This window comes from Gouania willdenowi, chromosome 3 (genome assembly GCF_900634775.1).
Source record: "Gouania willdenowi chromosome 3, fGouWil2.1, whole genome shotgun sequence".
Taxonomy (NCBI): domain Eukaryota; kingdom Metazoa; phylum Chordata; class Actinopteri; order Blenniiformes; family Gobiesocidae; genus Gouania; species Gouania willdenowi.
In genome coordinates this window covers 31,228,156-31,244,697 of record NC_041046.1, presented here as the reverse complement: position 1 = coordinate 31,244,697, position 16,542 = coordinate 31,228,156, and the positions used below count along the sequence as shown (strand labels likewise).

Sequence of the window (16,542 nt, the reverse complement as noted above, 5' to 3'; positions counted from 1 at the left end):
ATGTCTATTTATATCTTTGTGTTGCTTGACCTGTCATTGTTTATACCCTAGATTACAAGTCAATCAGAGCACATCGCACTGAAAAACATATCAGTTTAATTTAGAGATTATTTTTAGAAATATGCTGGAGCCTGACACTCATTGTTATACAAAATCAAGCTTTATCAAGCAGACGTTTGTTTTGAAAAGGCAAAAAAAGATAAATACTGTTGCATGTGCGGTAATATGTATAATACCTGTTGCTGTGTCTTGTATTTGGTGTATATTTTTTATCTAAAGACTAATATCTGCATAATGACTAGCTAATTTACTTCTGTGTCATTGTTATCAGTGTGTTGGTAAACAGACAGACTGGAGTAATGTTCAATTTGATACATGCTGCATTCTGAGACACTGTAAAAACAGAATCTGCTTGCTGGATTGGATTTTAAAGTCATTGTGCACTTGCAATGTGTTAGACAACCCTAATGCTGGAGTTGAGTGCATCTGTGATGGTGGCTGTGCATCTGTAAGTGTGCGCACTCAATGCTGCAATATGCTGAAATGTTGGCCTCTATCTGACCGCAGAGGGAGTGGCTCTGAAGACACAGAGGATGCTACAGGAAGATTAGAGAAATGGTTAAGGAATGTGGGTAGACGGTGTTGGTGGGGTATTCAAGAGATTTAAAGAGATTGCAGCTCCTCACCTTTTTTAGTAGAGAATTTGGCTTTTGCCAAGTTATTGCCATGAATACTGCTCAGTTAGTTGAGGTCAGAGATTGATGTTGTTTTGTTTCTTGTTCAGCCAGCAATAATAATTTTTGCTGTGGTTATAGTGTACTGTTTTTGTAAAAGAAGAAAAAAAACAAGGTTGTGTATTAGTTGTATTTGTTTGCCTTTGGTTTCCAAACCACTTATCGACCGTGTGCTCACTTTGACCTGAACAAGTGGTTAGAAAGCAGTATTAACACTCCAAGTCAAATGTTATTGTTTATTACATAAATTAAAGTTATTGTGTAATCCTAGGAGAACCTGCATCAGGCAATATCTTCTTAATGCTCCCTATTAAACTATTACCAGGCAACAACACATCATAGGAGGGGTGTCAAAGACATTTTTGTCCAATATCTATGACCCAGTCTAATCTCAAATAGGATGGACAACAACGATCCATGTGATGGTACTTGTGAAGGAAAAAGCACAATTTCAAAATTGCAGTGTCCCAATTTGCAATTTCATTGCTAAGAATTATTGTTACAATATCCGGAATGTTAAAACAATTAATCAAAATTCCTTGAATGTGCAACAAATTTTAATATTACTCCAAAAAATGTAAGGATGTTGGCGTGTAAACGTAATCCCGTGTACACATCATCAGCATTCTAGTCGACTGCCAAAACACTAGTCGTTTTTTATTACGTCACTAAAAATCAAACAGCAGTATTTTAAATGTAAGTGCAATTTATTTACATAATATATAAAGCAACAGCTAAAAAACACAGCCGTCAAATGTTCGTCAAAGTCACACTCTGCAATGCATTTTGAACGCTACCTGCCATGCAGATAAACACCTACATGCACGAGCCTGAACGGGGCTGCTGACAGTGAGTGCTTCACCTGACGTTAGCAAAGGCAGCTCTGGTCAGCAAGCTAACGTTGGCGTGTCATCATTTGGGTACTTTATATGATTGCATGAGTGTGTGTGCTTGTTTGTGGGCATGTGTGCTGTTTCGCGAGATGCATGTGGAAAAAATATCAGAGCGCAAGTGAGATTACATGACTGTCTGCATGCAAGATTAGTCAGAGCTTCACTGCTTTGCAATAAGTAGTTATCTCCCCCACTTGATACCTGCTGGGTACCCGGGAAAATGCCCAGGTTCCAATCGACGAATCTCAAAAAGTTGAGGTTTCTTGGGGGTGGGGGGTAAATTGGGAATTAGATTGTGGAGTGTAACCCTGTTGGTATGTTGGACTGTTTATCGGCCAAATGTTTATTGTTCGGAGCTTTAAAATAAAGAAATGCTGGGAAATGCCACACCTTGGTTCCAGTGGTCATTGGTTTGTTTTCAGTGTGATTTGCTTCCTTTGAGTCATCACTGAGGAGATGCTTTGATGTTCAGCTGCTTGTCTGTCTCACAGTGATCACATCTCAGTAGTATTTTTCAGGTTTTAAATGTACTAATTATTATTTAAGACAATGTTTTGCCCTTGTAGAATATTATGTGCTTAAATTGAACTGTTGTAGAAAAGCTTCGTGTAATAGACCACTCCCCAAGTTGATAGAGACATAAGTGTAGTCAGCAATAAAAATAGTTGATTGGCAACATCGCTAAAATAATGTAGTGCTGCAAACTCTATTTTATTTTAGCAAACTATTTTTGAATGTGGGAATTTAGAGGGGGAGAGATATCAACAACTGGTGATTTGCAAAGAGTCACATTTTTGCTCTAATTTTTACTTTGAACAAAATCTTCCTCCCGGGGGGCCTTGAGTTTGACACATGTACATTATGGAGTAAAACAAAAGCATGCTTTAAAAATGTTTTATAAATCATTAGGTTATGTATATAACCCCCGTTCTATGAGTAGTATGAGATATGAGATGCCTCACTATGGAATATACGCCTCCAGATATGACGCAGAGGCGTATATCCCATAGTAAGACATTGAAGCAAATGTTATTACATAGAACTAATCATTTCAAACAACAAAATGAGGATGTCTTCACCAGGATTATCCTCTCAAAGTATGTTTTATTGTGACTTGCTAGCTTACAAACATTGTTTTCCTTTTTCACCACTCATGGAACTATCATCACAGTAGTACTAAAAACAGTAAAGAGGTTATTGTGTTCAAGAAGCCCAGATGACCCAGTTTAAGGGTTACATCTGGCCTGCTGCAAGGTTTTGTTTCTGTTTTTCTTGGGGTGGAAGACCTTGCTGTTGATTTGTTTGTTTCTGTGAGACGTTAGTTTTCGGGCGTTTGGGGGGGTAATGCTGAACCATGGAAGCATTGAAATTTCACTTCTCTGTCCCCAAAGTAACACAGGGCAGCACAGCGGATACATAGTTGTGCCTATCTGGTTTGCTGGGTTGCAGGCTGTCTTAACTTGACTGACTTGACTAGAAGGATATAAATAGCACTCTTTGAATAGGATAACTGCAGAGGGAAGGAAAGGAGGTTTGGGGGAGGGGACGGGACAGGACAGGAAGGGAGAATGAATTGGCGCCAGTCAAGATAGGAGTGGCTGTGTCTTTGGATAAAATATGGCAACCGAGGTGTCATCGGTCTACTCATTCACTCACAGTGGTTATGATCGTACTTTGACTTACTCAGAAAAGGAGTGACCTGTGTGATGGAATTTGTTTAATTCATGGGTGGGAAGTCCATGAAGAGAGATGGTGAATACTAGGGATGTAACGATTAATTGTAAGGCAGTTAAAAATCGATTCATAGGTATCACGGTTCACATTGATACTGTGAAAATTGAATTGCAGTACTTTTTTTAAACAGCAGATATATATATATATATATATATATTATCCTTCTCTTGTCAAGAAGTGGCGGTGGGTGGAATCTGCTACTACTCTCTTTCTGGCCGCCTTCTACTCTTAAACATGTTCAGAAATGATTCCTTACCCCTTTAGCACTGAAAGAATATCTGTAATATTACGTGAATATCTGTAAAAGTCACGTTTTTCTATTAGCTCTGTCTGCTAGCGCATGGCATCTCTTCTTCACTGCTAGAATATCTGCATGCCAACCGACCACTGGATTACCAGCGCCCTCTGCTGGTCCAAACAAATATCTGACATAAATACAGTGCAATGTATGTTTTTTTTTTTTTTAAAGTCCAATTGTTAAGGCACACAATACATTTTCAGTTGCACTTTTAAAAAGAAAAATAACCTATGCAGTTTTGCATTGTTGACTATAGAACCAGAATTTAAATTAATAGGCTTCTTCTTCATTTGTATTATTCCTTTATTTATTTCATTCAAGATTTGCTCTTAGTTAGATTGCATTGCTTTGAATAGTTTATCAAGGAATTCTTTTGACAATGAAAAATAAAATGAAAACAGTACAGTATTTTCTAGTTTTTTCCCCAAAAAAAAATAAAGGAATATTTTTCAGTCATCATTTGTCTACAGTCCCATTTTGTAAAATGAATCGTGAGAGAATCGTATCGTGAACCCAGTATCGTGAATCGAATCGTATCAGGAGTTGAGTGAATCGTTACATCCCTAGTGAGTACTAGTCATGTACATTAAGCTATTGTGTATATGTACAATAAACAGGCCAAACTCCAAGCCCAAAACAGTTGCACTAAGTTAAGTTGTGTTGTCATTGTTTGCAGTTATTGCTGAAATGCAGTAAAGAGTTGAGCCTTTAGTTGCTTCCTCTAACTGTAAGCAACTGATTTTTGTTGTGATTTTAATCAGTCTAACTTTTGCTGATATTTCTCAACAGTCCTTTGCAGAATCACTGCACAAGACAGAAAAATGTGGGTGCTTTACACTTATTTATGACATATTGGATTAATGTAGATTTTTAAAAATCAATATTATTGTCTGTTTTTCCTTGTCAGACTTTTTGAAGGTGTTCTTTTATTTACTGATTAGATCTGAGTTTTGCCTGGAGACCCGATAAGTCATCAGACTTCACCAGCTGACTCTCCCTTGTCTTTTTAAAATTAACTTCCTGTGGAGCCTGGATGTAACGGTTTAAAATAGACTGCGTGATATACCGCTAATGGCTGCACATTGTCTGGCATTGTATAAATGTGTTTCCAATGAAATCCCGTATCCAGGTGCTCACCTTTCTCTCTCTCTTTCTCTCTCTTTCTCTCTCTCTCTCTCTCTCTCGCTCTCTCTCTCTCAAAAATACAGACGGTCGATGACGATGCAATGGCCGCGTGAATGACGCTTGGCGTGGAGAGAGCTAAACGATGCCCAAAGGTGGGGGTTCTAAAACCCCACAGCTGGACCACTTCCCACTCAACACTGACATGGTGGAAAAGCAGAGTGGGAAAAAGGTAAGGCAGAAGCAAATACCCATTCACAAAGCGTTAACACATACAGGTTCCTTTCTAGAACACTGTTGTTTTTTTTTTTGTTTTTTTAAATCTATTATGTTGTCTGTTGTCTGGTTCTCAAATGCATCCTTGTCTTTGTCACTGAACAGGGAGATGCAAGTTAACCTCGATGTGACTCGAAAATTCATGGACAAATATGACAATAACTTTTTCACTTCTGAAACGATACCATGATTGCAGCCTTGCATATATTATTTGTATTGTTTTTTTTGTTTGTTTTTTTTCCTATGCCTATAGTACTTACCCTACTTGCCGATTTGTCTACTTCTACCCAATTTTCCCACTGTGGTACAAATAAAGTAATATATTTCCTTAAATCCTGTAATGTCCAAAATATTTGAGAAAACTGATGTTTGCGTTGGAAATACTGTATTTTATGTATGTATGTATGTTGGTTTTTTTCCATTTAACAGAAAAATAGAAAGCCACCTTCTTATATTGCTCTACTAATAACCTCCAGGGTATTGAGTTGTTTTCATGAACAATGACTATATGGACGTATTCTTTCCTACAGGAAACTAGAAGGTTTGTGCACCTGATTCAGGTCCAGGTCGAAACACTTTCCATTTTTGATTCCTTCTACTTAAGTTGTCTTTGTTTATTTGCTCACTAATCTTTACCTATTGCCTCTATAAAACTTTCTTAGTGGCAAGCAACATTGTAGAGAACAATTAAATTAGATCTTATTTACAAGGATAGTTTGATCTCTTGTATATTTGGTACAGTTAAGTATATCCAGACAAATGTCTTTCATCTTTCTCTTTCATTATATGAAAAAGTTTAATTTTTTCAAATATTTGCTTTTTGGCTGAGGTTTTTGCTAAATCCGTTTAAATTAATTAATTTCTGAATAATCAACAACAAACAATTATTAAGTAGACAGACCATAGAGTTCCATTAGGGTGTTGTTGCACTTTCTTTTCAGAAATACAAGCTGACTGAAATAGTACTCCCATAAATTATTGAAAATAGACATCATATTGTCATATTGCCGTGTTTGGCGCAGCTTGATGATGTCATGCAGCCTACCAAATTGTAAAGCTTTCCACAGCAGTATTGAAAGGGAAAGAGTGGAGAGGAGCCGCTTACGCAGGCATGGATTTACAGCTCTCTGCAAAGGATTGCATCAGACTCAGCCATGGAGGGAGGGAGGGAGGGACGGAGGGAGGGAACGAAACACACAGGGGTTGGTGGAAACGCAGAGAGACTACAAGAGCAGACATTGCTAGGAGACCACCAAACGGAGTGTCTCGTGATGGCAGATCGGCTGCTTCCTTACTGTTTTTTTTTTCTCTGCTCCCTGCTTAATTGTACCGAAGGGTTTTTGTTCATATCCAGGTGTATCCATTACACTTTGCATTATTGAGCGTGTTAAGAAGTATTTACATGAAGGGTCCAAGATGTTAACTAACTTAAAGGCAATGATTGGCTGACTGTAGCTGACGATGTTTGTTTCTACTTTACAATGAGGTAATAGTCTTGTGACTGGGGCAGGACAGGAGGAGGAGTTTAAAGAGTTGACAAATAATAGAAGTCCTGCCTCCAGGATAGAGGGACAGGAGAAGACGACTGAAGGTGCAATAGAGGAGTTAAGCAGGATGTCATAAATGTGTTTATAACATCTCACCTGCACTTAGATCTTTAGTTAGAAACTCTAAATTATCTGGACTTGTAAAAAGTTACTTACCTTAATCCTAAACAAAAAACACATTTTACTGTAATACATCTTTTTCAACTTTCATATTGACGTGTGTGCATGTGTGTGTATTTTTAATTTATTTGGCCCCATTCTGCATTGTTCTTTCAGTCCATTTTAAATGCCAACCTGTAAGATTTTAATTCACATGACTGGGCACAGATTCACTGACCTACAATGATAATGTATACTATATCAATATTTTTTTGCCAAATGAACATTTAGTTCTCTTTGTTGTCCCTATCACTATAATATCCTAACCTAACAATAAAACAAGTTGGTCTGACACGTAAGTATTTACATCTGTTGATAGCAGATATGCCTGTGATTGTTTCCAGCAGCTGTAGACCGCAGAGCCAAGCTGGCGTCTGGTAGGCCTCATCTCTCTGTGTCTCACTCTTTTGCTGTGGCCTGGAATAAGAATGAAATTCAATGGAAAAGTTTTACACACACAGGCCCATTATGGCAAGGGACTCTGTTCAGAGAAAGACATTGAATACTTACTGGGGCTACAGATGGTTTACATTTGTCCATTTCGTCTGACTGTCATTGATTGTTTTTTTCTTTTTTATGTAGATTTCTGGTACCTCCATTAAATTAAAAATGAACTGTTGCATCATAATGTGGCTGTTTTAGTCATTATTTGTTAAACACTGCTGGTTATCACTGTTTTCATGGTCATTTGTTTTTCTCTTGTACAGGATAAAGTGTTGACAAACAAGACTCCAAAATTGGATCGCAGTGATGGGGTCAAAGAGATGAAAGAAAAGGCTTCTAAAAGGAAGCTGCCCTTCACTGCTGGAGCAAATGGAGACCAGAAAGATTCTGACACAGGTAAATGATTGTTAAACATACGCGTGTTATTTTTTCCTTCTTCATATTCTTGCTTTGAAATTGTGTTCGAAAAGGAATGGGGGTTACTGCTTTGTATCCTCTAAGGCAGGAAGTAACTTTGCTCTTTGAAAAGAGGGGGTTTGGCTTTATGACGTAAATGTTCTCCCAGATCCATCTCCCGAGGGAGGTGGGTGTGTGTGTGTGTGTGTGTGTGGCTATCACAACTTTAAAGAAGAACGCCTCACAAACTCATGATCCAATTAAGAGAGGATTTGTATACCATACAGGCCTGACCAGGTCTGGGTTTGGTAAGTCGGCGGCTTTGTGTTTTCTTCAATTAGGGAGAGATTGGCTGCTGCTGGTGCTTGTTTGGCTTGGGGCTTTAAGGGTTCAGGATTTAACTTGTTGGTAGTGGTCCAATTCACAGGTTTGGTAACAGCCTTCATCATCAGCACTGGCTCAAGGGCTGCATTAGCTTAACTTCCGTGCGTGCACTCACATTCAGCTTCAGACTGCACTGGGCTCTAATAAGAGGAAAAAAAAAAGATTTATAAAATGTAATGTTTAAGGTTAGTAAACTGAAGGGCTATGAACAGTCAGACTTGCATGTAGTTTCAACATGTGTGATGATTGTTGTTTGTTGTTTTGTAATGTCCTCAACAACTTTGTTGGCAAGTTAATTTAATGGTGTGTAACCTGAAGGGGTAGAAGCCTTTTATATATATTTGTGAATAAATAGAATTAAATGTTTACTTTTGTCTTTTGTTGTTGCTGTTATTATTGTTTTTTTAAAGCAGCTCTTGCAGGAAAAATGTTGGGGCAGTCTTGGTAACATTTTTTTGCTAGTAGCTTCATTTTAATGCTCGTCACCTAATATCAGTATAAAACATGCTCTGGACTGAACTTTTAAGCTGACATCTGCAAACTGGAATGCTGGGGAGCTTATTTGAGTTGAAATCCTAACAATTCCTGTTGGCTAGGTATTATTGCATTAGTAATGCAAAGTAGTTTTGTGTCAGATGTGAAGTAAAACCACATCAAACCATGTCAAATCTGTGTTTTTGCTTAATTGTGTTTTACAGTCTTTCTTTTGGTCCTAATTGCACATGGTAATATATTTCACATACCGTATTTTTCGGACTATAAGGCGCACTTAAAATCCTTTAATTTTTTCAAAAATCAACAGTGCGCCTTATAATCAGGTGCGCCTTATATATGAAATTAACTACTGTGCTTCAACATACTGAACTGAAAAAGTGAGTGTATTGTTCTGTATTTTATGTGTTAAACCTGAACAATGTTGAGAGTTATTGTTAATGAGTTGAATAAAGTTTGACTTATCTGACTTTTATTTCGCTTAATAATAATAATAATAATAATAATAATAATAATAACAAACCGGTGCGCCTTATAGTCCGGTGCGCCTTATGTATGAAAATAGACCCAGTCAGACCCATTCATTGATAGTGCGCCTTATAATCCGGTGTGCCTTATAGTCCGAAAAATACGGTACATTAAAGAAATAGCTTTAAGTTGGACAGCGTAAGACACAAATTTAGGCAAATGACTCCCACATCGTGAGAGCAGTGTGTTCTTAAATAATGCCGTTGGTGTATTAAAAGTCCAACAAGAAGAATTCTCCCCAGTGCTTGCGTGCACTCGTTCTTGCTGACTACAATACGCTTAAAGTGTAAAATGACAACAAGCCACTTTTGGATGTCAGCCAACTATCTATCTGATTATAATTTAGTTTGAAATGTCAGTCACTTTCTAAACTAAACCTGTTTATATACATGTTGAGGTAGAATCTGATCTCTATGGGCTCTTAAAGAATAATGTAGAGATGCATGGGAGCACTGCTCCTTCAGCTGTTTACTGGTGATCAGATCACTACATGCTTACACCAGGTGTTACCACAGTTTTTTTGTTCAGGCTTTTAAGCTCTGACCCCACAGGGTCAGTCTCAAGCCCCTCTACTAAATTTTGCACCTCCTTCATGTCATAGTTCCCACCCTCCGCTCTGCCCCACCCCCAAAAAAGTCACACTGCTTGACCTTTTGGTCTTTACTAACATATTTTTTGCCGGTGCGTGCCTGTCTCTGACTGTCTTCTGGTTGTGTCTATGATGGCTGTGTTTTATTAAGAAAGAAAGAACGAAAAGAAAAACATGATTTGTTTTTAAATTAAATGTATAGAAAATTAAATGTACATCAAACCTGGATGTTGGGCATTAACTTGATCAGTACAATCAATAACTATAGAATATAACTGAGAATATATCTTAGCGAGGAACATGACATGATTACAAAAAGGTATTTCGTCAAACTTATCCATTACACCTAGGGATGTGAATTTTCCAACAACTCGCAATTCGATTCAGAACTGATTCAAACTGATTCTTGATTCACAATCAGCACTGTTAATAACAAAAGGTGCCAATAAAAATGGATAATGTTCAACAAAATGCTTGTTTCCAAGGGTCAATTAAGTGATTCTAAAAATGTAAATACACACTACAAGGAGGCAAACTTTGGACAAAAACGTAACATTTATTTTGCTTATCTTGCAAAAATTAACATTTCTTTGTCACTTAATAGTAGTTTTGTAAATAAAGCAGTCAAACACGTTTCAAGTTTCTGTGGCTACAATGTTTAACACTTCTGTAACATTAAAAAACAACAGAAGAAAACAATAAGATAAATTCTAATTTTATCAAAACCAAAAAATAAATGTTTAACTTTTCAATTTCTGTTGAAACATGAATACCCACTCATATCTTCAAAAGTAAACATTTGAGAACATTTTATGTTCATTTTATATCTCACTCTTATGAGTAGTAAGGTAATACGCTAGAGGGGCACAGATCTTTCGAAATGAAACAGGTGATAGATTTAGTTATTTGTCTAGCCCGTGTGCGTTGTTGAGTTGGTAGTGGCAGCAGTTGTTTGGCTTCTTTTAGCTCCATGTGGGCTCAGATATTTGAAATGTTCCGGAAGTACTTCACTTTTATTTTGCCGAGTTTGCAAACCGCATATGTCATGTCAAGCTCCTTCCTACCCAGGAAACTGTAGAATGTAATCCACTATGGAGTACTGCAGCATTTAAGCGCTGAGATGGCTTGAAAAGGCATCTTTTTAAAAAATCGATTCTGGAAAATTTTGAATGTATTCAGAATCTTAATAAATAAGAATATGCAATTTGGACTTGAATAACTTTTTTTCTGGCACCCTTTAACACCTATACAAAATCACTGATCATTGTCCAAATGTGTCAATGTGGGGTTATTTCCTTCAACGACAAGAAAATAGTACACATTAGCAGAGTTATCACATAGGATCCCTGTCATATCCCTAATGCTGGAGGCCACTGACTGTATTAAATTACTCACTGGCTGGTTTGCTTTGTTCTGTGTGCATTGCCAGAAATAAATGACCATAGGGAAAGTGTTTAAAGTGTTCTTCCAGTGTCTATAGGCGCGTTCACAACACTCTAACTGTTCCAGGCTCCGTTTCCCCTGGAAAGTCTGCTTTGTTTAACCCTGTGTGAACACACACAATTAAAGTCTAGAGTGAACCTCTTTAATTTTACAACATTGGATAAATAATTTTAGTAATTAACGAAAGTTTTTTAAAAAAATTTTTAGTCAGCCACTGTCAATTGTCGCACACCCCGCTCGTGGTCTAGTGTTTGACAACCACTGCATTACAGCACCTGTCCACTACCCTCCTTCCATGTAAACCAACCATTTTTGACTTTGCATGTGATTGATCTGATGGCAAAGAGAATGTGTTAAAAACAGGCCAACACATTGCAACTATATTGTTGCTCCCACAACGTAACGGACGTAAGAACAAACTAACCTCCACAGGGTCAAAGGTCACCATATGTGTGCAGAGCCTTCTTTTTTTGGCATTAAATTAATGCACAGGCCTTCGCTAAAGTTTTAAAAAACTTCAATCCAACTATTTCAGTTCAGTTTGGTCCTATTGCATCTGTTAAACATACTTCATTTATTTTGAAAATACCACTTTTGCTCTGCGCTTCCCTCACTCTTTTCATCCTTCTCTAAAAGTGGAGTATAGTTTAATTTTTTTGCTCCTTTCAGCCATCATTGACAAAGCCCTGCAGTTCTAGGCCATTTATTCGTTCATGGTGCGATGCTACGAATGGATAATGTATTTTTTTGGCCAACACTTTAAATGTCTTTTTTTTTATCGATTATGTTGTTGTTGCAACCTTGTGATTTTAATTAATCTTTAAAATACAGTAGTTGTGATCAGTTTTGTTGCATCTAAGATTTCATGTGATAATCAGTTGTTTTGATTAAATCTTTTAGTGAAGGAGTGCAAAGTTCTCACTGAAATAAAGCTAAAATGTATTTGCTTGAACTACACAATAGGTATGTGCGATATTTTATTGTTTATGATTTATCGTCAAAAACATTCTCACCGGTAAGAATTTGTCATCACACGATATAAACGATAAATTCCCCACGAGCCATTTGTCCCTCAATTTAGCCAAGAATGTCCCCAAAAGAAACGCATTCCACAGGCCAAAACTGCCCGTTTGTTGTCAACAACTTATTCTTTGGAGCGGAACGTTGTTTACGGAAGCTCTGCACGGTGTGCACTGCCACCGCCCCTCGCACACACCGCCGTCTATGTGTGTGAGGTCTTCGTCATGGCTACCTGAAGCTGCCGTGCTGCGATACATCATGGACCGCCACTTGGTTAAAACCAGATAACCATCCAACAAAGGGAACCGATTCAAGTTCCTCCATCAGATCCACCCAAAGTTCCACAAACACGGGGACAGAGATGAACCTGTAGCAACGACTATGAACTGGAAACTCAACTAAAGCAAACTATGCTAAGCTAACACACCGACACACTGAGCTAAGTGCTAACCACTGCATATAAGGAATAGACCAAGTAAAAAGACCACATCTTTCTGTCATCAAACCACAGAGAGCCACCAATTTGTTTATGGTCAGATTTAACACTTGTATGGAAGAATAAAAGCTAAACATGTCACATGTTGTGTGTCATAAATATTAACATAATAACTAATTCATTCACTATTCATTCATCCTAATTTGTGAAACGCAATATTTTTTAATTATATTTCATCAGCAGTAAAAACACTATTGAAGTTATTTGTGCTTTTAATATATATATATATATATATATAATTTGATTACATAAATTATCACTAATAGTGATCCACATGCACAAATATGTTCCATAAAATATCAGCTCTTGAGCTGTTTGAGTCAGCAGTTATTGTAGCCTTTTTAAATGTGTCTAGTGTTGATGTATTCAGATTTATTTGTGTTTATAAAGAACCTGTTTACACTTACAAGTTGTGAATTTTGTATTTATTTTTTTATTTCTAGTTTTTATTTATCGTGATTTTTCTCGTTATCGTGATAAATACTAGAAATTATCGGGATTTTTTTTTTTTTTTTTTGTCAATATCGCCCATTGCTACTACACAATACAGTTTTTCTGCTTTTATAAAAGTGTTGTTTTTGTTCTACCTTGATTTTTGTAGCTAAATAAGCTTGGGTATTTTTTTTTATTTTTTTTGCCTAGTTTCTTTTGTTTATCAATTGTAAATGGTCTGCTGTGTGGTGCACTAAAGACTGTACCATACTTTGGTGTCGGAGATATCAGTTACAGATGGACGTTTGGAATTTAGACTGAAACTGTGGAACACTTCCTTATATGTGGTTTGGATTTAACCAAAACTTTTTTTTAAATTAACCTGGACAAAATTGATGTGAGATTTTACAATGAGTTGCTTTGAACAGATTACCACTGTGTCCATGTTTTCATATAACTAAGGACACTTTAGTAGCTGCTACTGTTTAATTCATACACAAGTGTTCTGCCTGCCCCTTTAGGCTGAGAGGATATGCATTGTGTTGTAGTCACACTGTTACATCTATGTTGTTCAGTGCTAAGCCACGGGAAAGCATCCTGTTTGCCACCTTTGTCTTCTAATTTTACTTCCTGTTTTTGCTGTTTTTACAGGTCCCCACACATTGTTTCACTAAGACGTGCTACTGTCAGACGTAACTGGTTGTGGTGGTTAGAGTAGTTAGTCAGGTTGTGCTTTTGGTTTGTGTTCAGTGAACCAGACAGGCTCTTTGTTTTGTTGTTGGTTCACACTGTAATGTAGTCTGCCTGCAGTGCCTGATCAAAATCTTGCTTTGTTGTGGTCAGACATTCAGGTTTTGATGTGTCCCCTCCCCCAAGCTCAGGTAGGCAGGCTATTCATCAGGTGATCGTTCCTTTTAGATTTTTTTCTGTTTTCTACCTTGTTAGTCGAGTTCCAAGTTGCCAGAGATTAAGGTTTCACCGCTGTCTTTCAGCTGAGCAATATCAATTTACTGAGAAACATAAAAGCTTGTATAGTGTTCTGTTCCCTAAATACACATTGTGCGGACCAGCTGAAATCTCTACCCTAGTTTTGCTCTGACTTAAAGGGATCCTCCACTGTTTTTACAAATGTGGCCTAAAACTTTTGAAATGTCCTTATTAGAAGTTATTTGCCTAACAAAACACATTATTTTGCACCATATTCGTTTAATTAACTTTTATAAATGGGACTACTTGACCTTTTCTGAGCCTGTGTGCCGCCATGTTGAAATTACATCATTGATAACGCAAATCGCCCCTGTTAGTCCATTGAGTTCTATAGGAGGTGGAGCCTTAAGGATCATTTAGCAGTTATTTCAGTCAAAATGACAACGTGTGCTGCTTTGGGTTGCTCTAAAAAACAGTAAAAGTTTAAAAAAAAAAGTCGATGTAAACCTTTTTTGTTTACCAAAATTTGATAAACAAAATCCGTGACCCGAAAAAATTCGTAACCGCAGGGGGCGACAGTTCCAACTCTGCTGTTTCGTAGACGACATAAAGAAGTCTTATCTTATGTGAAAGACAATGTCTTTCCTGTTGTCTTTCACATAAACTCAGCTTTGCACACCTCTGAGCACCAATGCACTCACTCTGAGCAGAGCCTCTGAATTGTCTATACTGTTTATGTGTCTGGCTGAGTCTAGTCAGTCACAGGGCAGATGTCCAGTTATTCCTCAAAAAACTCCCTCAGCTGTATCATCATTTGAAGCACTGAGACAACATTAGTAGAAATGATGCAATTATTTCTCTTCTGTAATTTTACGAGCTCGCTGTGTTTGAGCCTCAAGCTCAAGGTTCTCTTTCTCTCTCTCTTACCCACGTAGTGAGATGGCCCCTCCTTTTAAAGAGACCAATACATCAGCTGCATGAATGCCGTTTCCTACTGCATCGTTTGTATTAGTAGTTGTGCTGTAGCAACACTAAGCACATCAGCTCAGTTATTTGATGATGATAGCCGAGTGTGCCCTAAGAGCTGCGTGCTGCAACCCAGACCTGCCCTGACCCAAGCTCCACTAAAGAATTTTCTGACACATGCTGTCCCTAATGAGTGGTAAAAGCCAAAAGTGGCACAACCTGTTGATACCATCCAACTGGCTATTAATAAAAGTGCCAATATGGCATTTTTCACTAGGGTTTTTGACCCACAATGGTCTTTTTTGTAAGACTTTATTGAGGAAAAAATATTGAGATTTATATCTAGATTTGTATCATCATTATGGGGAAAAAATATTGATTCAATTTCATTTTAGTCCATATTGACCATCCTTAACTTAAAGCTGATTACAAATTATGTTCAAAGAGATACACATATGTAAAAATGAAATTTCAACATTAAGGCTCAAAATTACTCGGACACACATCTGCGAAGCCAATTAGCTGCATAGCTCAGATTATATAGTCGTGCGGAGTTGTCTGCGTACTTGGTGTCACACAAAACATTGCTCGGCATTGTATTGTCCCGCAATAAATGTAACACCCACCTGCATTTCACCTGCCTGGTAAAACAGCAGGAGAGATGAAGACGAACTTAGAGGAGAGCTTGTCAGTTGAGCTATGAAATTACCGACACCTTTAAAACACGTCCTAGGAGTACAAGGACTACGGAGAAGCGCTAAAGATTGTGGGAAACTTTGGATTTTAATGGAATCTACTACATGGTGGTGCGCCCTAGTCTGTAAACTACTTGGGCGGTCTCTGCTGTGCCAGAGTATGTTTGAGCCTTAATTTTTGGTATTTTTTTACAACTAAAGTCATACATATTATGTATACAGTCAGCATGTGGAGATTAATCGATACGAATCGGTATCTCGATACAAACGTGTGAGATGCAAGTGTATCGATTCATTCAGCGTGCATTTGTACAATTTACGGGTGAAATCTAGATGCATCGGTAAAATCCATGGTTGCATCGATTTTTTTTTTTTTTCATTCTTCCATCCATTTTCTGACCCGCTTGTTCCTGTTTTCAGGGTCGCAGGACAATTTTTCATGTTGTATTTCAATCTATCCTGTCTTTCCAACGCACCATCACTGCTTCGCGTTTTGTTTTGAATGCGGGCTGAAGCCAGAAAGCGCTTTGGTGCCGCAACAAGCTCACAAAAACATGGAGGTCAGTGAGAGCAGCAGCTATAAATGAGATTTATAATGCACATAAAATCTAAAAATCAGCCGTAGGAAGATGGTAAATTAAACAATGCCGTGCTGCTAAACCTTACACAAACTGAGGGGCTCACTCGTATTGATACGGCCCAACTCAGATTCCTCCAGGCTCCAGCAAAATTGGTGAGAAAAGTATTTCAAACTACTTAGTAGTCTGGCATCACCCTCTACCCGTGATAAAGACATAACTGATGCCAGATCTGTTTTGAAAAGTGCATTTTATTCCATTTAATTTTATTCTTTTTGTCTTATGGACGTTAAATATGACTCAGTGAGTGTGTGTTTACAGCAGCTGTGATCGTTAAATAATAGTTTGCATCTTTATTTGCACAAGAAGTTGTGAAAAACCCAATTGTG

At 37.6% G+C, this 16,542-nt stretch overlaps 1 protein-coding gene across 1 annotated transcript in view; it reads left to right on the top strand.

The window, feature by feature from the left end:
• ankrd11 (ankyrin repeat domain 11) overlaps nt 1–16,542 on the top strand; it is a 124,370-nt gene that overhangs the window by 92,031 nt on the left and 15,797 nt on the right. Inside the window, exons 3-4 of the mRNA XM_028443111.1 lie at nt 4,868–5,013; nt 7,471–7,603. Coding sequence (XP_028298912.1) covers nt 4,927–5,013; nt 7,471–7,603 — 220 coding nt within the window. The 5' untranslated portion in view covers nt 4,868–4,926. The remainder of the gene's footprint in view (nt 1–4,867; nt 5,014–7,470; nt 7,604–16,542) is intronic.